At 34.5% G+C, this 24,425-nt stretch overlaps 1 protein-coding gene across 1 annotated transcript in view; it reads right to left on the bottom strand.

Moving 5' to 3' along the window:
- MRPL3 (mitochondrial ribosomal protein L3) overlaps window positions 1-23,473 on the bottom strand; it is a 32,198-nt gene extending 8,725 nt beyond the window's left edge. Inside the window, exons 1-8 of the mRNA XM_015814355.1 lie at window positions 23,290-23,473; window positions 19,775-19,956; window positions 18,723-18,814; window positions 17,407-17,505; window positions 8,880-8,979; window positions 7,018-7,078; window positions 1,804-1,912; window positions 150-227 (exon numbers count right to left, since the gene is read on the bottom strand). Coding sequence (XP_015669841.1) covers window positions 150-227; window positions 1,804-1,912; window positions 7,018-7,078; window positions 8,880-8,979; window positions 17,407-17,505; window positions 18,723-18,814; window positions 19,775-19,956; window positions 23,290-23,402 — 834 coding nt within the window. The 5' untranslated portion in view covers window positions 23,403-23,473. The remainder of the gene's footprint in view (window positions 1-149; window positions 228-1,803; window positions 1,913-7,017; window positions 7,079-8,879; window positions 8,980-17,406; window positions 17,506-18,722; window positions 18,815-19,774; window positions 19,957-23,289) is intronic.
- Window positions 23,474-24,425: the final 952 nt, after the last annotated feature.

Here is a 24,425-nt window from a genome sequence, read left to right as displayed (position 1 = left end):
ATTCGTTTTTCATCTCAGGTGAAAATAACAGTGGCCTCTTCAATTAATTATTTTGAATTTCTTGAATATGCAACCTTTACTACATAAAAATCCTTGTGCACTAAGAAGTTAATTTATCAATCAGATGAGATATTCTTCAGCAGCCTTACCTTTAGGCCCTTAACTGTCCGATAGACATTTCCTAAGCGTCCTGGCATTTTCTTTCCCTTGAAGACCTTTGAAACACCCTGTCTCAAAAATCAACGTGAAGTTAGACATATATTATGAAAGTATCCCTTTGTGAACTCCAACATAGAGAGGGTAAAAAACTAGGTTTAGACATCAAATCAATCGGGTGGCTTTGTGTGGTCTTTCTTGCCATGGCACTACTCACCCCAAGGTAAAGTTGGCCCCAACCCATTGACCTTCCCAAAGATCCTCAAAACGTGGTTTTATTATCGGGCATAGGAATACTATGGAAGAATGGAACCCATTAAATGGCTAATATGATTGTATTCTTCCCTGTTAATATAGATAGTCCTTGACTTACGAGTCTTCACCTCATGACAATTCAAATTAACCACAGCCTCCAAAAACATCAGTTATGACCCAGAAAGCTTGGCAACCTGTTTGTGTTTGTAACTGGTCGCCAAGTGCCCTATGATCATATGACTGCTATTTGCAATATTCTCTATTGGTTTCTGGGGAAATTGGTAGTGAAGATTGCAAACAGAAGAGATAAAGGATTTGAGATCCGTTCCATTGTGCACCAAGGGATTTCCCCTCCCCTTTCTGCAGGGAGGGGAAATCCTCCCATATGCTTGAGGAACAGAACAGACCTCAAATCTGGAGAAACCATGAATGAAGCTAGTGCAGAGCCTTTCAGAATGCTGGCTTCCCTAGTATTTTCTCCTCCAGAGAGAAGAATGCTAGCAAAAGAGGTGGATTCTGGGGGAAAAAACCCACTAAAGGTTCTGAATCTTTAGAATTATTGTGGAAATGGGAGCACATGCACAATGGAGTGAATTGCTGGAAAAGTAAGTGGATCTGATGTGATGGGGAGAGGGTTTGTGAGCTGGTGGGCCTAGCTCAGTGGTGGCGAACCTATGGCACGGGTGCCAGAGGCGGCACTCAGAACCCTCTCTGTGGGTATGCGTGCCGTCGCCCCAGTCCTAGGCCTTCAGCTGGGTTTTATAAAACCTTTTCGCTTTAGGCCTCCGCTGCTGTGTGCAAAAAAAAAAAAAGGTTCAATCAATCAGTCAATTTCAACTTCTCGCGGAGAAAAAAAAAGATCTTGCAAAGTTGGAATTGATTGAACTTTTTAGTCCCACCCAGTCTGCCATTACCACTGCAGCCATGCTCATCCAATGGGCCACACCCACCCAATGGGCCACACCCACCCGACACCCGACGATGCATAAGTGGGTTTTGGGTTGCAGTTTGGGCACTCGGTCTCTAAAAGGTTTGCCATCACTGGCCTAGCTAGTTGACACCTCTCAATCCACAGCAGATTTCTGTGTATCAATGGGTAATGTCATACAATGGAGAGAGCTTGGATTGCAGTTATTAAATAAGGTAGTTATAAAAGGACTACCGATACTCCCAGATAATCAGGCATATATAGAGGCTCCCATGACAATTTATATAGTTTTCAAAAAATGTGATTAAATTTACTCAGAATCTGTATCTCTGTCAACATTGGGGGGGGGGGCAGCATTATCTTATGAAGATTTTGATATTGCCAAGATGTCCAGATTCAGTATATGCTTTCAATTAGTATCTTCTCCAAACTGATCAAAATAATATAGATAACAAGATACTTGCAGAACTAGAAATTGATCCGGGTCGTCTGTGAGATTTAGTATGGCCATGGGTAGCAGGCTGACCAGAAAATCCCCATCTTTTCATGACTCCTTGGAAACCTTTGCCAATTCTGAAAGCAAATAAGCCAAATTAATTGATTTTTAAATAACCATAATCGAATTTGATAGAATTACATTTTCTAGTAGAATTATTATATGTTGTATATTCAGCATAAGATTTTTATGAAATATTGCTATGAAACCTGTATGTGACTAATTAAAAATAAAACTAAGTACTGTTTTTTCATTTGTAATGTTCACTATAAGTTAACAGTTGGCAGCTTTTAGATGTCTTTTTTTCAACAAAACAATTATTTGTTGCTAATTATGGCTTTTTGTTAGACCTACATAGGTTTCACACGTTTGTATATTACTCTTCTTGTTACTACATATAATTGGGAATTATATGTTTTAATTTTCAATTTATTTTGTACTGACCCATAATTGTTATCAAACATTTAAAAGGAATTTTGTAACCTGATTAGCAAACTCACATTAGACATTAAAGTTTAAACATCTTTTTAGAACTGAAGAATACTCCATGTATCAGTTTTCCTTCTGACTTAGATGAAAAAAACAACAACCATACTACTGACAATTAGTACCTGTATTAAAATATTGCTATGTAGACTGATTTTTGTTGGAGATTAGATGTTATTTTCTTCCTCTCTTTCCTTTTATATCCTTGCCTAATCAGTCTTGTCACCTTTAACCTTTTTTGTCCTCATTTATTTTTATTTCCTATTTAGATTTGTTCTTCTGAAAAGATTAGGGATTCCCCTAAGAAGGCCAGTACTATTTTTTTGTAAAGCAATAAAACTATTGGCTCTTGATCAGTTTTCTGTTGCTATATTGTTGTTTGTTTGAGGGATTCTGAGTTGTGTACAATACGATTATTTAAGTTAACAGCTCTTTTTATGCTTGAAAATATAATGGTTAGAAAAGTTTTATTAATATTTTACTGCATTAATGTTAACAAAATGTTTGCTAATGTTTCAGTTATGTTGCTTATGTTTTATTCAGAGTGCTCAAAATAAAATTCCTTAACATTTATGGCTAGACCTCTGTAACAGATTATTTTGAGAATATGCAAGGCAACAATCCCAAACGATTCCTGAAACAAGGCTTTTAAATATGTCAATTGTCCAGTGTGGCATCCCTATTTATCTGATAACATTCTGTAAGCTGTTATAAATACAGATAGTCCTCGGCTTATGACCACAACAGAGCCCAAAATTTCCATTGCTAAGCAAGATGGTTGTTAAGTGAGATTTGCTCCATTTTACAACTGTTCTTGTCACAATAGTTAAGTGAATCACTCAGTTGTTAAGTTAGAAACAGTTGTTAAGGAATCTGGTTCCCCAATGATTTTGCTTGTCAGAAGGTCACAAAAGGTGATTACATGATCCCTGCAACCATCATAGGTATGAACCAGTTGTCAAAAATCCAAATGTTGATCACATGACCATGGGGATGCTTCAATGGTCGTAGGTGTGAAAAATGATAATCACTTTTTTCAGTGCCGTTATAACTTCTAATGGTTCTAAGTCGAGGATTACCTATAACATAGAATGGAAGTACCAATAAACTCTTGGAAGACTCTGCAAGCAACATCTCAACTGAAAGAATAATAGCCATCCAGCATTACTTTTCAAGTAGAAGTGTATACAACTCTTAGTTTCAAAGGTGCTTTTCAAAAGGCAAGTGAACTTGCTTTGCTTTTTCCTTGAAGATGTTTCACTTCTTCATGAGAAGCAAAACGTCTTCAAGGAAAAAACAAAGAAAGTCCTCTTGCCTTTTGAAAAGCACTTTGGGGACAATCATGACCTGGATAACTAAGTATCTCCATAGACATACAATTCTTAGACCTCACTAGAAGTGTCCTGATGCCAGAATTGCTTTTTTCCCAATCTTACTGGCAGTGGTCTTACCCTGACATAAGTTGTTGATTACATGTTTCATGGAACATCCAGTTTAGAGGTGGTAAAGTCTCAGCAGGCCATTCAGACATCACAATAGAACATTACTAGTGATGTCAACATGAGATATTTTAATCCCAAATATATTGTACATTTTTATCGTTGAACTTCTCAATGAATTAGGAGCATACCAGTGCAAAACCATTTTGATTAGAGATATAACCCCTTACAGATTTTTTGCATCAAACAGAAAATATGCACTTATAATTTTTGAGTTTGATAATTACCAAAAAAAGAATCATAGAAAAAAATGAGCTTTTCTGTAATAATGCAGTAAGATTTAACTTTGTAATCATACTTATATTTGCTGCAAAGGAAATAGTAAGCCTCTTATATTTCTTTTTGTAATTTCAGCACTTCTGTCTTTGTTCCCTTTATTCTGTATTAATTTGTTAGTTTTTAATGTTATCTTTAATTTTTTAATAAGATTTATATAAAAAACACAAAATTATGCAAACAATAGTTAACAGGAAGATGTTGACATTCCCTTCTAGCTTCCAGTGTAATCATAACATGGATTTGTTTTAATGACTTAAATGACTTAAACAGATTTAACCAATCCTGCAACCACCAAAAAAATCAGAAGACCTTCAAGATTCCCAATCTCAATTATTTTTAACAGTGAAATTAGGATCAGAAATGATTAAGACAATCTTATTTATAAATTATTTGTAAAAGTGTTATACTGGATATTAAGGGTTCTAAAATGTCAGTAACTATACAATTTGAATGTTGTTTCAGCTCTCCAGGGTTTTAGTTATCTCTGCCAAATTTGTGTAATCTGTACATTTGATAATCATTCTTTCCACCTTACTAGTTTTTAATATGAAAAAATTATATGACATGAAAAGATTCAGAATTGTTACTAAAATAAAATATTAATAAAAATGTTGATGGCTAAAGGACTCTAGCTTCAATCACGAGAAAACTGAATTGAGGATGAGCTGATCTCCATTTTTTATTTGTTATGTGTTAGAACATTACCATCTATAATGTGGATCTCATAAATGTTTAACATATTTTTTAAAAAAGAAAATTTATTCAGTTGATCCTAGCATCTATTTCTGCTTTAGTCCATGCTAAATTTTAGCTTTCTCGATAGTCTCTAGATTTATTTTGCCAAATATATCTTCTGCTACTCTTTTTGCCTTATTGGAAATGTTTGCAATTTTGTTTTTAGTATCTCCTTTTTTTTTTTAGAAACCCCAACTATGGTCTCTTAGTTTATAAAAGGAAAAATAAAAGACAAATCCATGGCAGCACAATAAGGGTGTTTGCCCTTGAAAATAGGGGGTGTCATCCATCTTAATATGATTAGTTAAATCCAGAATCCCCACAGCTTTTTGAAGTTCATACTATAAAAAAGAGAAATGTTTAGAGGAAGCCAAATTTAGTCTTGGATTGTTGACCATATCTCTGTCAAGTTCAATTAAGCAATATAATCCCTGGTAACAAAGAACTAAGTGTCCATTTCAGTATTTTTATCTAGATGTCCTTCTTTTATAAAACAGCAAAGATGGGAATTATCCACATAGCCCATAAATAGTGCCTTTGATGGGATAAAATCGAAAAGCAATTTCAACACACAAATTGCATACATATAAGTGGCAGCACTCCTGGAACCATTTTTCTTCAGGTTTTAACAACTTCTAAGAATACGGAAATGAAAAACTTCAGCTCTTAATAGCCTGTAGATTGCTGGTTATTATTGTGGTGCAAACATTGTCTCTCTTATGGATCCTTTCAATGTAATACATTTATTGCATGGACATATTTTTTCACATGATGAAAAATTAGGCAATGAAAAATAATAAATTGCCTTGGATACATTCAGACCTTTTAGACACATTTCCATCTTTATTTTCCATATTTGGAGTAAATCTTGCAGTTATATGCTCCACCTCACTAAACATAATGTCCACACAATACACATTTCTTTACATGTGGAATTCTACTTTGCGATATAGAACATCAAATTCTGACGTTAAAAAAAGTTAAATATATTATGCTTTGAATGGCAATCTGCTTGAGCTTGTTCATAATAAAATACTTAGCTTTACTTTTTCCTAGTAAAGCTAAGGAATCTGAATAATTTATTTAACTGAATAGGTCATCATTCTACTGGTTAGGTAACAGATTAAAAACTTTCCTAACCCTAATAAATCCAGTGGCCTTCTTACTTTTCTACCACTGGTAAGCTATAAAGATGAAAAAAAGAAATCAGATAATGAAGACAAAACTGAACAAATACAACAGGCCTATAACTTAGTAATACAATAAATCTCTAATTCTTAGTTGTGTCATTTCGCAACAAAGCTACTGACTTATAAATCATATTGTAGTGGGAGGGCACTTAAGTAAATTTTGTCCTGTATTTTAAAAACACAACAGAAACTAAAATCTAATGTATGTACATTCTGGGTAAAGAACCAGAATGATAGCCGATTTGTTGTAACAGTTGAAAGCATAGATATTGGATGACTTTGGACCAATTACTCTCTCAATCTTAGAAAGAGGGCAACAGCAAACCAAAAAATATTGCCAAGAAAATAGCAGAGACTTTCCTGTTAGGAGTCAAGGATGATTTGAACAACAACAGAAAGGCAGAATTCTTCTCTTTTTTTTATACATGAATTTTTTTGTACCAATCAGTAATGTGTTCAAAGTAATATAATCTTAAGATTTACTCCTAAAATCCAAAGTATCAAGATGGCAGCCAGGGGAATGGAAAAGAATTTTATGAAGAGATTATCAATATAGTAGAAAAAAAATGCTTTACAGATCAGACCTGTTAATTTTTAATATCACTTATTAAGACTGTTCCATAAACAAGAACCATCATTTGAAATAGTATTAATATGCTATATAATGAAAGATAGGAGATAGATAAACTACCTTGCTTTATTTCTCAGTGCTGTAACTGATGCTGCCTTACTCTACTGACAACCCATTCATAACTAACTCAGTACCATTTTGTCACAGAGTAGGAAAAAAAGTGTGATTTCCAGAAGCAGGTTTATTATAATATTTATAAAACCTCATTAATGTATTTTATACATATTTTTTCTCAAATCAGTTAGGAATGTTTGAAGAGCATCCTATCAATAGCTTAATTAAAAATAGAAGAGACTTCCAAGAAAAGCTAATTAAGTTGTACTTAAAATTTTAGGACATAAAGAAATAGAGTTGGAACTGACGTTTTAGCAGTGATATCCACGTACTGCCCAGGGCGAAAATGAGCTGCATATAGAGGTGTACCTTAAAGTAAATGAAGAAAGATTAAACAATTTAATTAAAAAAAAACTCACGGGAACCCCAGAATGGGGCCTTCAGGCACAGACCCTTGGCCGTGCCTCCTTCTCCTCCCATGTCCCACCCCCAAAATATTAAGACCACTTTTTGAATTCTTTTGTGCCTTCAACATGAGATTCCTGAAATACGTCTCACTTCCAAACAAAAAAATGATGTCATCAACATATCCAAAACTGTATCTCACAGTGATTTTAATTGCTATTTCTAATATAGCATTTATCATTCGGTCTATAAATTAAATTAGGTGAGAGTATACAATCTTGACACATAACTTTTCCCAATTCTGAATCAATTAACAGTTTCATATTCCATTCTACTTGTTGCCTTCTGGCCATTGCACCAATATTTAATAGGAAAATGAGATGGTTTTTATAGGCTATTCACAATTTGCTAGGATTTAATAAAACTTTGTGTAATGAAAAATGAAAGATAATGTGCCTCAGCTTATGACTGTAATAGAGCCTGCCCATTACAATTGCATGTCACGACAGGCATTAAGAAAATGACTTTGCTTAACCCCATGCTTTCTCTGCTGCAGCTGTTAAGTAACTGCAGGTTACTGTGTAAGCAGAGCACTGGGTGCCTCAGGGGTGAGGATAACCTGGAAGGCCTAATGCAGATCAGGCTCACCTGCTTCGAGCCTCGCAAGGTATCCTCCATCACTTGAGACACTTACTGCTTACACTTACACTTACTGCTTTGCTTTCTGCCCCTTGGGGTCCCCACAAACCTTTGGCCTGCTTTTCCTGCCCCACACGATCCCAGTAAAGACTTGGGCATCCACTCCACCTATCATGCACTCACCTTCTGAAGCGCTTCAATGCTCCAGTGCTATCTGCAGCACTGCACAGACCAGGTTAGGAAAGCATAACCATTTTCTTTGTCATGTGGTCACATGTTACAATTCCAGAAGTGGCTGACATTTTCTGAAAGACTACAATTCAGTAAGGCTGCTCAGAAAATAGTGGCTGCTTCCAGAATCACCCATGCAGCCACAGGATGAAGCAACTCATTCTCTTCCCTAATCCAGCTCTGGAGTTCCACATATCTTTGAAAGATAAGTGAGGAGTCTAATGGGGTGGGAAGCTGAGACAATGCCTGTGGAGATCTGGTGTGTTGAGGTCTGTGTGTGGGGAGACAGGCAGAAGTGTGTGTTGTAGCAGTCAGTTGTAAGAGTGAATGATTTCAGAGGCACTGCAGTGGCCATAACTTCCCCATCATGTTATAAGTAGCTTTTGTACAGTCCACTGTAATTCAGAATGGTTGCTAAGTTACCAGTCATAAATCAAGGACTATTTGTATTTTTAAAAATATATGGTATCACTGAACATTATTTTTCTGCTATTTTTTAAAAAATACAGAAACATTTATTTTCAGTAGTAATTAGAAGTAACTTTTATTTGGTTCACTTTGGGATCTTTTTTTTTTAAATGTATTAACTTTTATGGATTTACCCTCCTGTCCAGCTAATATTTGCTATGAGCTAGGTTTAAACTAAATAAAAAAATATTTCTGCTTTAGCCAATTTATTATTATTATTTTTTTAAAAAGTCACTTTATAATAATTTTTCTTCGGAGAATGAGTAGCTTCTAATTCTTTCCTTTTACTTACATGGTATATATTACTTTTTTGAGTAGTAGAATTCTAGTTTAGCAAATAGTTATTCTTATGCTAAGTAGTTTTTAATTATCGGGGAGAATATATTGAAAAAATATACTCCTAGTTCTGCACCTTGTTAAACATTACCTGGCTTAATGACAGCATTAGACGACACTCGAAATACTGAAATTTTCTGTTTTGGTGGGAGTCCTACTTCTCTGTACATCTCCATGACAGAAGAACTTCTCTGGAAAAAACATAAAACTACAGTAAGCATAGAAAAAAGTGGAATTTATATAATATGCAAAGCTTCAAGGACCTAGACAACGAGGACCAGATTTTATTCATCTTCTGGAAAAGAGATGATGCTTTTCCAATGAGGCACTTAACATCCATCTCTGCATCTCCACTTTGAGAGATTTCACTACCCAAATAAGTAAATCTTTCTACTTTCTCAAGTCACTGTGATCCCAGTATGATACTCTATCTGTACGGTGTAGTTTGTATACATGACCTTTAATTTCTTGGCACTTATCCTGAGGCCAATTTTGGTTGCTTTTTCATTTAAGGTAATTGTCACTTGTTGTAGTTTTTCTTTATCTTCCTTAAATAGGGCAATATCAACTGCGAAATCCAGGTTGCCAAGATGGTCTTGGTCATAATAATGAATCTCTTTCTTTCTTTCCTTTCTTTCTTTCCTTTCTTTCTTTCTTTTTCTTTCTTTTCTTTTTCTTTCTTTCTTTCTCTTTCTCTTTCTTTCCTTTCTCTCTCTCTCTTTCTCGCTCTCTTTTTCTTTCCTTTCTAGTATTTGATTAATTTTCTATCATTACAATTCATTTTTGCTTAATGAACGTGTTGTCTGGGTTGCTTTTTGCTTAGTCATAAAAGTTAGGTTCTTACTCTCTATCTCATTTTTCCAACCATTGATAAAATAAGTTCCATGTTTGAAAATATTTTGTATCTTCTTTTTCTTTAATTCTCAATGTAAGTCTATGCATTTCCGCACAGTCCAGTATTTTCTTAATTATCGCTTCATCCGATGGTGTTATCTCATTTTTTCAGTGCTGCGCAAATATAATCCTCGCTGCTGTTAATACATGTAGTGTTAAATATACATTTTGTTTATCATTTTTTCTAGAATTATGCCTAATAAAAAAATTTCAGGTTTAAAATCTATATGTTTTCCTAACATCTTTTCTAGCTAAGTATGTATTTTTCTCCAGAATTTTTTTGCTTTAATACATGTCCACCACAAGTGATAATATGTAGTGGGATTTTGATTACATTTCCAACATTTACTAGACATATTTTAAACATTTTTGCTAATTTAACAGGTGTAAAATGCCATCTATAAATGGCTTTCTTGATGTGTGATATTCATCACATAACATAGTCAAGGGCTACAAGGAAGAGAAGCTATGATAGAATACAGCCTTCTCTAACTGCAGTAGAAATTTTGATTGGCTATTTTTGGTCTTAATGCAACATCTTGATAGTAGGTATAACTCCTTAAAGATAGTAATGTATTATGTCGCTACACCGTATAAACATAGGATCTGCCAGAGATTCGTGAGGGACACCGTCAAATGCTTTCTTAAAATCAACAAAGTTGATGACAGAGGATACTCAATGCCTCACTACTCTGATATTTTAAAGGTTAAGATTTGCAGCAAACTTCGGCTTATTCTTCTCTCAGATGTTGGTATAGGGCCGTGGTGGCGAACCTATGGCATGTGTGCCACAGGTGGCACGCAGAGTCCTCTCTGTGGACACGTGCGCCGTCGCCCCAGTCCTAAGCCTTTAGCTGGGTTTTATAAAACCTTTTCACTTTAGGCCTCTGCCACCGTGTGCAAAAAAAAAAAAAGTTCAATCAATGAATTTCAACTTCTCACGGGAAAAAAAAAGATCTCGCAAAGTTGGAATTGATTGATTGAACTTTTTAGTCCCACCCAGTCTGCCATTACCACTGCAGCTACACCCACCCAATAGGCCATGCCCACCCAATAGGCCATGCCCACCCAATTGGCCACGCCCACCCGGCACCCAACGATACATAAGTGGGTTTTGGGTTGCAGTTTGGGCACTCGGTCTCTAAAAGGTTCGCCATCACTGGTATAGGGCATTTTGCAGCCACCTAAGAATTATGCAAAATCTCTTTCCAGGCACCAATAGGAGGATGGTGCCCAGCCAACTGTTGCATTCTGAGATGTTACCTTTCTTGGGGATTTTAACAATAGCCTGTCTTCGCCTGTCCTCTGGGACTACACCACTTTGCCATCATTTATTAAACAACATTGTCAGTTCTTTCACCACAGTTTGGCCACCATGTTTTAAGATCTCTGCGGTTATCTTATCTAAGCCAGCTGCCTTGCTTTTAGGGCTTCTATTGCCATATTTACCTCTTTAATTGTAATTTCACCAGTATCATCTCTTGTTGGGGCACCCTCTTCATTAAAACTGTATATAGTGGATGGGTTTGGCTGGTTAAGAGTTAAGAGAGCAATTTTCATTGTAATGCCTGCCCTCTGGAATAAAATCCTTTTATTTTATTTTTTCAAACTCCACCTAATTTTCTTTTTTTAGATGAGTCACTAAGACCTGACTCTTTTTACAGACCTTGTGGTACCCTGGATTATGGCTACCTTGTGAGCTGCCTGATTTGTAAGATGGTGGCAGTTTTTTTTTCTCTGCAAACTGCTTTGGTATAGTATTATGAAGATTATTTATTTTCAATATTTTATACTATATGCTCCTCAAAGTTAAAATGGAGTTCAAATATGAGATTTAGGGAAGTTTTTGAGAAAAAGTGATATGGGTCAATCAATAGGATCTGAAAAAGAATGGTTTGTTTCTCTGTGAAATCTGTGTATATGACATAATAGTAAACTATAGCTGCAACACACCTTACATTAACATGCAGTTTTATGCAGTACTGAAATATATACAATTCAATTATATATTCAAAATTGCTACCCAACAAAAATTCCATTAAACTTGTAAAATCCATGTGCTGCATAAGTGATACTATATTTTTTACAAAATAAAGGATGATATCTAAGTTCAGCACAATATTGTAATGGCAGTCTTAGAAGACAGACTCTATAAAGTCAGGAATTTTAGCCTAAATTCACAAGAAGAAAATCAACTTTAATGACTGCTGCTTAAGTTACAGCCAATATATAGAAGAACATAATCATTTATCAACATTTCATTGTGGAATAATTCAAAAGCTCCCCTGAGCTTCCTTTTCATTGTAGCAACTAAATGGAAACTCAATGAATGAAAATGAAAATGCAAGAAGTCAACATAGCTGAATTTTGTGGTTAAATGGATTGTTGCAGAAAGCAATTTACATGACTGACGGCAGTAGCACACTTGGATAATCACCATCAACCAATGGCTGTCAAAGCTTTGCCAGTCAAAATGCCTGATCTTTCAGATTAATTTTGAAGACAGATTGCATTGCCAGAAAATCTGTAGATTATTAATCCTCTATAATCCTGCACAGAAGTCTCACAAGATCATTGTGGAGATCAAAGCTAAAATAATTTAAATAATTCTCTCAGAAGATTTTCTAATACTAAAAGTATCCATTCTTTAGATTACACTTCACTGTAATCAGGACTTGTCTTTGGGTAGTATATTGGCAAATCAAGTCACTAATCTGTAAATTTGGCATAGCATGATTTAATTTACGAAAATGTATTCAAGAGATCATTAGCTCAAATAATGATTTAAAAATTAGCCAGTTAGTCAAAACTCTGTTCTTCCAGAATTTCCCTTCATACTTTTCTCTGTCTCTTTCTCTAAAAAAATCTTTAATTCTGTATATCTGTTTGGTGCCAAATGCACAGATGGGGGCATTTCAGATCCCTGCCAGAAAACAAAATGACTACTACTTCATGCCATGTGAGAATTGGTTCCATTTAATGCACAATTAAAGTAACTTATATAAAAACATCAATGTAAAAATAGTGAAAAATTAGATACTAGACCCATGATAATATACTAAGGCAGCACAGAAATATTGTAGAATGGAAATTAAAAGTGTTTTTCTAACTCATTGGCATGTATACCAATTACATTTTATTCTAATTTGTTCTCAATAACATATATTTTAGTATATGGAGAAGGGAGGTTACCAATCTTTGGTTCACTAAATGATATGTGGAATTACAGACATTTGTTTCATTGTTGTAAACCATGTTAACCAATTAAATAAAAAAGCAGGAGAATTTTGTTACTCAAAGGAACCTTAAAGTTAGAAATTACATGTTTAATAAATTCTATGTAAGATGACTGAGAGTATGTGTATGTATGTGTATACACAGTGTGTATGTATGTGTGTGTGTGTGTGTGTGTGTGTAAGAGAATATTTAAAAAAGAAACACCTGTTTGAATATGGTTAAAGAGAAAAATTTTGGATATGAATTTTATTTTAAGAGGGAAGAGCCCTCAAGTAACATAATACTCTTTTTCTTCTCTCTTCTTATTTTATTTCTTGATATGAGTAATATAAAAGAGTTGGAATGGCTTATATAAAGGAAATGTTTTAGATATTTAAATGTGATTGACTTTAAGAAAATTACAATGGATTAAAATGTTTTGAATAAGAGTTAAAAGATTGGATGACTAGATTTATTAAATGGAATATTTAAAGATTAAATATATTTTTAATTATGGTAAAAAAGAATGAATTAACTTATAGGAAACATGGATTTTAAGTAGCATATTATCTTTTTATTTTTCTTTACTCTTATTCTTCTTTTTCTTTTTTTAGTCTTATTTATTCCTTAAGAAATGTAAAAGTACTGGGATGGCTTACATGAGAAAAAATAGATTTAAATATTTAAATGTAATTAACTTTGAGAAAATCTTAACCAGTAAGAATGTCTTGAACACTGTGGGAAAAACAAATGTAAACAAGAAGCTGTAAACAGGATCTATGATGAGGCAATCAGAATGACTAGATAGAAAAGAAATATTATATTGATGTGATAATTATCTATAGAAATATTAGAAAAAAATTATACTCGATTGTTATTTATCAAAACAACAAGAACTATATTAACTTAAGGTTGGTAAAAGAGAACATTATGGGAAAAAGAGGAAATCAAGTAAAGTTATTATGTGGATTATAGATTATAGAAACCAACTGTTAGTGAATGTTTTTTAAATGTAAACCCAGACAACACAGTTTACCAAATATTAAGGTGGCTATGTTAAAAAATCAATAAAAAATATTTAAAAAAAAAATAAGAAAAGGCACAAGACAAGGATGTCCACTATCTCCATTGTTATTTATCTTAACTTTGAAAGTTTTAAATAGAAATATTAGACAAGACCCAGAAATTAAAGGACTGTAAATAAAAGGTGAAACTTATAAATTGCAAGTATTTGCAGATGATCTGGTATTCATCCTAGAGGAACCTTTAGAGATGATTCCTAAATTATTGGAAAAGATAGAACAGTTTGGAAGATAGCAGGACTGAAGATAAACAGAGAAAAAACTAAAGTGATGGTTAAAAAACTTACAGATAAACAAAAAAAAACAAATGTCAGAAAAAATAGAATTACAAATAGTCCAAAAGGTTAAATACTTGGGAATATATCTAACAGCAAGATGTTCAACGATAAAAGAAGATAACTATATAAAATTACTGAATCAAATAAAACTTGGTCTGGAAAAATGGGAAAACTTGCAACTATTGATACTAGGAAGAATTGCTATGGTGAAAGTGAATATAGTACCAAAAATATTGTTTTTATTCCAAACGATACCTATAAACTGGAGAAAATTTTGTTTGAAGACTTAAATTTCCTAATTTTGAAATTTATTTGGCAAGGAAAGAAATCTAGAATTAAATTGAAAATGTTACAAGAAGCTAAGGAAAATGGAGGTTTTGGCCTGGCAGAGTGGGTTTTATATTATCAAACATCTGTACTAACATGGGTAAAAGAATGGATAACTCTTAGAAATAAAAGGTTGTTGTATTTGGAGAGACATGATTTACAACTTGATTGGCATGCTTTCTTATGGTATGGGAAAAATAAGATTCATAAATATTTTCAAAATACTATATTAGAAATGCATTATTACTAACATGGGAAAAATAAAATGTAAAATATACTTGAAAATTCCAGCATGGCTTTCAACAATGGAAGCATTTATACATACAAATTTAGTCAGTTTCTAGAAAATATGGTCATATAAAGATATTCTAAATTCTGAATGGAATTTAAAATCTAAATAAGAGATGGAAAATCAGGACATTGATCTATCATGGTGGGCATATTTACAAATGCAAGTGAGATATGATAAAGATGTTAAATTGTATGGATTTTATAAAGAGCAGACCTTGTTTGATCAGTTTTATTATTAACCTCTGATGAGAAATTAATTAAGAAAATGTATAACTTTTTATTCAATTTGAAAATGGAAAATGAACAAGTAAAAGAAACAAAGATAACATGGGCAAAGAATTTTGGATACAATATAGATTTAGAGAAATGGCAAATCTTATGAGAAAGAAATTATAAATTGACAATGTCAATGTCTTACAAAGAAAACCTACATAAAATGTTTCATAGATAGCACTTGCCACCAGTAAGATTAGCAAAAATGTTTAAAAATATGTCAGATAGATGTTGGAAGTGTAAACACAAGTCAGGTACTTATTATCATGTTTGGTGGACATATGTTAAAGCAAAGAGATATTGGACTAATATACATACCTGGCTAGAAGAGATTTGGGAAAACATGTAAATTTTAAACCTGAACTTTTTTCATTATGTATAATGCCAGAAAAGATTGATAAACAAAGTATATACTTGATTTTACATGTGATAACAGTGGCAAGAATCATATTCGCACAATATTGGAAAAATGAAGAAATACCACCAGAGGAAGAAATAATTAAAAAAATACAGACTACTACTAAATTTGGGACTTATTTTATTGTTGGTTAGAGGAAAGAATGAAGGATTAGGAATTGAATATGTATTAGCATAGCTAACCCCAGACAGCTTGTTGATTGGAAAAATTAACATATGTATGCAAAAGAAAACCAATAAAATCTCTATAAAAAAATAAAAAAATACTACAATGTGCAGAAATGGATAGACTTATTCTGACGTTGAAAGAAAAAGAAGAAACAAAATACTATCAAACTTGGGACTTATTTTATCAATGGCTGAAGAAAAGAATAAGAGTTTAGGAATTTAATCTGTATTAGTGAATGATAAACTCAGGCAACACGTTTGTTGAACAAGTACTACTGAATTGTATGAAAAAAACATTTATTTTTTTTAAAAGGTTCATAAAATTGGGTTGGTCATGTGGATGACGGGATTTAGCATTGTGATGTGCAATCTCTATTATAGTTGTAACTCGAGTACTACCTGTATATGATACAAAATACTATACAGGAGGTAGGAAGAACGGTTTCAATTAAATATCAACATACCCTAGAAGTCAATATCCCTTAAACAAAGAAGAAACCATAGATGAATTGTGGTTGGTTGTTTCACCAAAGCAGCACGATAAAAAAAAATCTCCAGTCATATCTATGTAGCCCTTACTTAATGATGTAAAATACAATGCCATGTGATCATGCTAACTTATAATAGTTGAGGGCGTCCCAGTTGCCCTTTTACGCAAATCCTGTGCTGTTGCAGTCACATGATCATCATTTGTGAGTGCCTGCCTTTCCTGATGCCTTTGCCATTTGCATCCTTTACTGCTAGCTTCCAACAAGCAATCACATGACTGTGGGATATTGTGATCATTATAATAAAACTGGCTGTCAAGCACCCAAGGCATCATCAAGTGACAAGGGAAGCTGCTATGGTTGCAATCACAAAGACCCATTGTCAGTCCTTCTTGTTCAGTATTGCCATAACTTTGAATGGTCCCTGAATGAGTAGTTGTTCAATGAGAACTAGCTGTAAAAGTAAAAATTTGGAATGGATTTCAAATCTGGAGATCTCAAGCATGTAGTACATACAAGTTTTCTGAGCTAGAAGAGTTATATAAGAAAGGATGGGGAATAAACAAAAAGAATGAATAAAATTATTCTTAGCTGATTATAGGAAACAACTGTATATAGTTATTTCTGAAATGTTAAAATACTAATTGCAAGCTGTCCAAACTTTTGTCTTGTTTTTGTCATTATTCTTATTTTTAATCTATAGACAACTGCAAATAAACAATAATTACTCATTCAAACTTACAGAAAGATGTTTAATTTTGTACTATGTAAGGATTGCATCAGCTTCTTTTCACTTAGCAAATAATTGAAGCACCCAATTTGAGGACTATCTAAACTATAGCACACAATTATATGTGCATGTAAAAAATGATAGTTTTACAAAGACAGTAAAATGAATGAATAATAAAACTTTCTTGCATAGCCCAAAATGGCATGATTTATGAAGATAGTTTATACTATAATGTTTAATCATTAGTCAGAATAAACAAAACACTATGAAAAAACCTATTAGGGTATAGGATCATCTTCAAGAAATTATAACAAAGTCATAAATAAGTTTCCTTAAAAAGACAAAAACAAAAAAGGCAGTCTTCTAAATTTTTATGACATCTTCTTCCTAAAAATGCATTCCATGCAATAAAAACTGATGTCCCACTTCAAAAGGAAAAATAAGCCAGACTTACATGAAACTCAGACACATTTTTCCCTCCAACAGTTAGACTCGGAGTTTTCCCATCATATTCTTCTTTGGGTGTGTATTTTAAAACATGGCAGTCTTGAACCTACAAGAAATGATTCAGGGTTATCACATATTAGTTTCTGTACATGAAGTAATCTCAATGTATGGCTTATAGTGAGAAAAAGACAATTAGCTTTAATCTTAAACTTTTTTTTTCTTTTTGGCTTCAACAATCTGTTTTACATCTAATTCTAGATGATAAGATGTGAGATTCTATTCTGGTATGTTTATGTGCGCACAACTTTATTTATTTATATGACTGCCATATTGAATGCATAACTCTGGACAGCAAACAATTCTAAAATCATCATAAAAACCCTTCAACCAATTAAAATAATCCAATAAAAAGAAATAAACTGAGGCACCATACAGTGTTTCCATGAAAAGAGATACACATATTTTTTATTTTATTTATTTGTACTCCAGCTTTATTATTTTTACAAATAACTCAAGGTGGAGAACATATCCAACAGACTTCCTCCTTTTATTTCTCCCCACAGCAACAACCCTGAGAGGTAGTTTGGGTTAAGAGAGTGACTGGCCCAAAGTCACCCATTGGCTAAGGCGGGACTTAAGTTGATGATCTCCTGCTTTCTAGCCTAGTGCCTTAAGCACTAGACCAGGGGTAGGCAACCTTGGCTCTTTTATGACTCGTGGACTTCAACTCCCAGAATTCCTGAGCCATAAAAGAGCCAAGGTTGCCTACCCCTGCACTAGACCAAATGTCTGGGAGGAAAACCAGGCTTTAGCAGCCTTCTGGAAGATGAAGAAGGTTGGGACCCTCTAAATTTGTTAAGATTCTATAACCTGATGTTCGTAGCTCTCTTTGCAACCTAGAATCTGAAAAAAATAATGTTGGAAATGCTTGGTTTGTTTAAAAACAATATAATATAAATCCCACTTCAGAGATTATGCTGTTTTCTTTTTGGAAAATTCATGACTATTATAGTGTTTCTAAGGTGGAAATCAAGCTGGAACTATCAGGCAGCATACATTACCACACTGTGAACAAACATCACCAGCATTTCAGCTTTTAAGCAAATCCAGCCACCCTCTATTCTAAAAATACTGCTTTATCTGGTTGGGTAAGTATTATTACTTTATTATCATTTTATTGATTGTATTTTTATTGATCACTGATCAAAATAAAGTTCTCTTTCTGAATTTATTTTTTGCCACCTCGACTAAGATTTTGTACTGAATATGTGAAGAGCAGTACATAACAAATTAAATGTAACTATTATGTATTCTCTGCCCTACCTGAAGCATTGTGACAGGTATTTTTTCACCCTGCTTGGTCCATAATGGCATCATCCCCAACTTTACTGCAATAAGACCGACTCTTTTAGAACCTGTGAATAAAAGAATGAAACAATCCTTTCTTAAATTTCAAGCCTACTGGAGTTCAGAAAGCCATGGCAGATTAATTCTTAACCTAATTCACAGCATGTACAGATTCTGCAGACATCTTGCAACACAGTTAGCAACTTATTTAGGTGGCAGCTACTACTATCTGATAGATAATATTTAGATTAAATTACACTAGATATAATGTTATAAGAATAAGCAATCTCAGCTATTTTAATGTCTAATATTTTTAAACATGCAGGGGCAATGGGTATCATGTAATGATATTGTGACAGTTATAACTGCACTGCCATCCGTCGCTATACATTTAACAAAACTATGTCTCTCCCACTGTAGTGTGAACTTCTAGGCAGTGCATCAATCCTATGGATATAACTGACATTTGCCCCTCACTATGGAACAAGGGCCAAGTTACTCGAGGAACTACTTGTCCTGCAGGGTTGGCACAAACCAGGTTTCCTCAATTAAGTAATATCATCAGTCAGGATCCTGGAAGTGCACCTTCTTGGTAGCAGCATCTGCCCTCTGCAATGAGAGCCAGATGCCCCCTCCCCCACTTTGGTATTGTTTAGAAGAGGCATGAAGATGTGGCTCTTTACCTAATCTTTGGCAAGGGAGAGTGATACTTCTTGTTCCTTCCATCTAGTCTATTGCACTTCAGTTATCTTTAATGTTTTATTGATTTTATTGTGATTTCTTTATTTGATTCTTAAAGTCATTGAGAATCAGGCAGCAAACGAGTTTAATAAATTATTGTAATGGAGATATGTATAAGAATTCCCCAGACTTGGGCATTAGGTACTTGCTGAAATAAATATTTGACTTTTTATATAATAATTGGCTTAGACTTTCACCAATTACTGTAAAATATATATTAAAAGTGGAGGTAAAAGAACAGAATCATATCCAGAGTAACTGTTTACTTTATCTCTTTGTATACCAACCTGGCTCCCATGGGTGCAGAGGCCAAGGCTCATCTTTCAGAGGACAAAGTTTACTAGCAGTCTGAGCTTTATATTCTTCTGTTGAAAGTTTCTTAAGGAACTCAACATTTTCTTCTGAAAGATGCTCATCCCACCATGTGCTGTTGTAAATAATATGCCGAACTGTGACCAACCACAGACCCCTACCAAAGAGAAGAAAAATGAATTCAGAAAAATGCATGCTTGCATTTTCAAACTTCCAGTGCAATAACCTTGACTTGTTTCTTTTGTTATGTCCAACCTACCAATAATAAAGAAAGTTTCAGGAAATAATTATCATAATACATGACTAGGAAACTTTTGCAGTCTGTATCCTAAAAGAAATATATATATAACTGGAGAGGGTTAGGTTCCCAGAGCATTATCAGCTTACGTTGAAATGCACAAAATTTTTAGATCAAAGGCAGCTCCTAGATTTTGACTGAAATACTAGAGCAGTTGTTTTTTTTTCAGAAGCTTCTTGCCATTGGCTTTTTCCTAGAAGAAAAAGTGACTAGTTCAAGATTACCCAGTTGGCTTCATGCCTGAGGCAGGACTAGAACACTTGGTCTCCTGGTTTCTAGCCACTATACCAAACTGGCATATCCAGTAGGTTATGGAGCAATTTGTAATTACTTGTTTGTGATTTGATACAATCCTAATGCCAGTTTAAAAATAAAGATTTTTGGAAGGGAGAGATAACATCATTATTCAAGACTGGGAAAAAGAGTAACTGAAATCCAACAGTTTAAGAACTATTGTCCAGAGAGCTGCATTCCAAAAAGGAAGCTGGATTAGAAAAAAATAAATGGACAGAGCAACATCAAATGTAAACCTGATTCTATGTAAATTAATTCGAATTATAACAAAATAAAATTAAATATAGGTAATTAGATTTTACATTAATATTTCTTTATCTCTCTAGCAGTCATAAATGTTTGGAACCATTTGATCCCAGGAGGTCTTAAATCAGTGATGGCGAACCTTTTAGAGACTGAGTGCTCAAACTGCAACCCAAAATCCACTTATGCATCGTCGAGTGCCGGGTGGGTGGGGCCCATTGACTGGGTGTGGTCAATTGGGTGGGCATGGCTGCAGTGGTAACGGCAGACTGGGTGGGATTAAAAAGTTCAATCAATCAATTCCAACTTTGCAAGAACTTTTTTTTCCCGCGAGTAGTTGAAATTGACTGATTGAACCTTTTTTTTTTTTGCACATGGTGGCGGAGGCTTAAAGCGAAAAGGTTTTATAAAACCCAGCTGAAGGCCTAGGACTGGGGCTACGACACGCGTGCCCACAGAGAGGGCTCTGAGTGCCGCCTCTGGCACCCGTGCCATAGGTTCCCCACCACTGTCTTAGATGCATCTTTTGATCATATGACCTGAGCAACATTCATTATTAATAATATATTCAATTGACAATTTTGGAATAAAACCAGAAGTTGCAAATTTATAATTGCTAAACATGTAGATACAAACATGTAAATACAATCTTAAAACACTATGCTGTAACATTTCATGAAATTTGATAGCAGGAAGAAATTTGATGTAATACAGAATACCAAGTATTTTATTAATGAACTCTTGCATTAGAATTCTCAGTACATGGACAATGCCACAATTGGGAAAGGGGGAATTAGGGTCCTTAATTCAATCTGCTGCAGATCTGAAACCTGAGAATGAAGTGGTCTACAAAGAGAAAGCATGTAAAAGTGAGGACAGACAGTTTGGTATACTGTAGTGGTTAAAGATAACAGGCTAGAAACCAGGAGAAACCAAAAACCAGTCAGCAAACAGTGACTGAAGGTACGTAGTTGTTCACACTTCATACATAAGCAACTGGAGTGAAATGAAATGAATGGCAAGAGCTAAATCCGATAGTTCTATGTGAGGCAGTATAAAGCAGAAAAATATATTTCTGAACCATAACCAAAAAGTGGAGGTTGCTTTCAGGTTGGACTGAAAGAGGATGTAGTGGAGGATGACATTGCCCTCAGGAAAGTTAGGAACTGTATTTGTGCTGGAACAAACTGTCTAGAAGACCAGCTCTAATTCTCTTCCCTCTATTCTCATTTTTATTCTGTGTTTGTGTGTGTGTATGTGTATGTGCACGCATTTTGGAATTAGTCTTGATTCTTTGCTTGGACAAATCCCTGATTTTTTTTGGGGCAACATTTTCAGAAGTGGTTTGCAGTTGCCATCTTCTTAAGAGTTGAAAGAGAGTGACTGGCCCAAAGTCATCTAACCAGTTTTTAACCCTACAACAGGCTCAGAATTCAGAATTTCCTGGTTTTTAGGCTAATAATTTAACCACATCATCAAACTGGCTCTCATTATTTTTTTAAAATAATGTGATGGAACTGTTAGAATAGGAAATGGATGTGATTAAAAAATAACAAATGGAATTAACAAGAGTTACTCCTATAATCTAATTGACTGAAATAGTATGTGTCATTAAAAAAAACAATTGCTCCAGGATTCACCATGTAAATACAGACCAGATAGAATATCAGGTCCTCACTATAGCCAAAGTGGAAGGGGACAGTTTTGAAAAGAGATTTCTTAAGCCAGCTTCATTTCAAGCCATTTACCCATGGGTTTCTGGTAACTTAAGGTTACAAGCATGGAAAAATTTTTAGTGAGAGATACACAGTATGAGATTAAAAATTGAGAAGTTGAAGCATTAGGAAAGGTTCAGCCATGCTGGTATAAAGTTAAGTCTTTCAAATATGTATGTTTGATCAAGATATATGTATGGATATATGTATGAAGATCAAGTGTATGGTAGAATTATACTGAGAAAACCTTGTCCCATTTGGATTAATAGTGGGATCCTAGAAATTGAAGTTATGTAACTTTTTATTAAATCATCCCATGCTGAATATGTCTTTTTATTAAATCATCCCATGAATATGTCTTTTTATTAAATCAAGAATATGTATTTTTATTAAATCATCCCATGCTGCCAACTCCTACAAATTTCCAGCGAGCAACAGGGATAAATATGCAAACCTGGTTAAGGGTGCTGATTTCCTGGAAATTGGATTGTTTCCTACTACCTATATTCTGCGCATCTTTAACATACACTCTTCCAAATTCTTTTACTCTCTCACGAATACTATCCCAGCAAAAATGGGGGTGACGGAAAGGAGAGAAAAGAAGAAAATTAATTTGAAAGCATTATAGGCAACACTATGGGGAAATACTACTGACCCTGAAGGATCGATGACCCAACACTGTTCAATGCTTTGCTTTGAACATTAAAACTGTCCCCCAGTAGGACTCACGTGCAACTCCTGGAGGTAGAAAAGCTTTAACCCAAACAATCGTGCGTAGAGACGAATGATTAATATTGGATTTTTACTTTTTTTTATCATTAAGTGAAAGGGAAACCCGGCGGGGGGGGTGTATTTGCACACAAAAGGATACCTACCGTAAAAAGAATTATACGTGCAACATAATAAAAGTCTCCTGCGCCCCATCCCGCCGCAGACTTACCGCCGTCTAAATCCAACTTCCGCAGCCTCCGCTGCCCCGGGAGCTGAATTAAGGATGCCTCCAGGTACCAACCGCCGCAGTCCTACACGACACAGCAGGCCAACTCCCGACATGATTCCACACCAAATAACCAGTCGAAACAGCGCTCAACCGAGAAACTCTTTCCCGCTCAGTCCCCGTTCCTAAGTTCCGGAAATATTTCGTTCCTACTTAACTCCACTTTCAGAGGAAACGGTATTGCTTATGCTTAGTTCATAGAATCGCAGAGGCCAGAGAGCCCGCTATATCTCGGGGGGGGGGAATATAGTTTGGGTCAGATTAGTGACCTCTGCCGAATAAAACTCGTCACTGCATGAAAGGCGGTATTCGTGCATTCAGCTCTGCTTTGAAAAGGGATTTACAGGAAAGCTAGGAAACGTTGAGGGGTTTTAACATTTTGGGGTTACCCTCCCCCCCAAAATAACAATACAAGAAGGGAACGAGCTTCTCTCCGCAGCTAATACAGGAGGTCTCTACTCTTATATCACTTTATAATCCATTTGAAACGCTTTGCTGTTAGGACCCTTTCCCTCTTTTAAAAAATATGGAGGACCCCAAAAGAACTTTTGTTTGTATCGCTTGTATTTATTGATATTTATTGTATTTAAAATTAAAATCGACACATTGGTAGAGTATTGAATCATATAAAATGACAATATTAAACCCATATTAACATAAAATATTTTTCATAAATACTATTTTAACAAAAAATAAGAATGGTATTTTAAAATTTTGCAAATATCTTTAATATCTGGCAATTTTATTTATTTATTTTTATGAAAGTTTTATTGATTTTTTACAGTAACAGCCTTAGCAACCTTAGTGCCTGATGTACAGCGTGTTGTTTTGGTTCATAAATTTTTGGGAAAAATACACAATAGTTAATTAACAGTCAATAGTTTGACTATATTCCAGCTTTTTATTAGTTCTAGCGGAACCTTATGTCTCAAAAAATACTGGTGGTTTCTACTTTGCCCTGTCCATATATGAGCATGCCAACCCTGCTGGAGATCGTAACCCTCTAAATGTAGGCATCTTTTATTTTCTAAAGTAATCCAGTCTCTAATCCACGTCAGGGCCGCTGCTTGATAATATAG

This window comes from Protobothrops mucrosquamatus, unplaced genomic scaffold (genome assembly GCF_001527695.2).
Source record: "Protobothrops mucrosquamatus isolate PMUCROS unplaced genomic scaffold, P.Mucros_1.0 scaffold243, whole genome shotgun sequence".
Lineage (NCBI taxonomy): Eukaryota > Metazoa > Chordata > Lepidosauria > Squamata > Viperidae > Protobothrops > Protobothrops mucrosquamatus.
The sequence above is the reverse complement of the archived record's forward strand: the minus strand, read 5'-3'. Positions and strand labels throughout refer to the sequence as shown.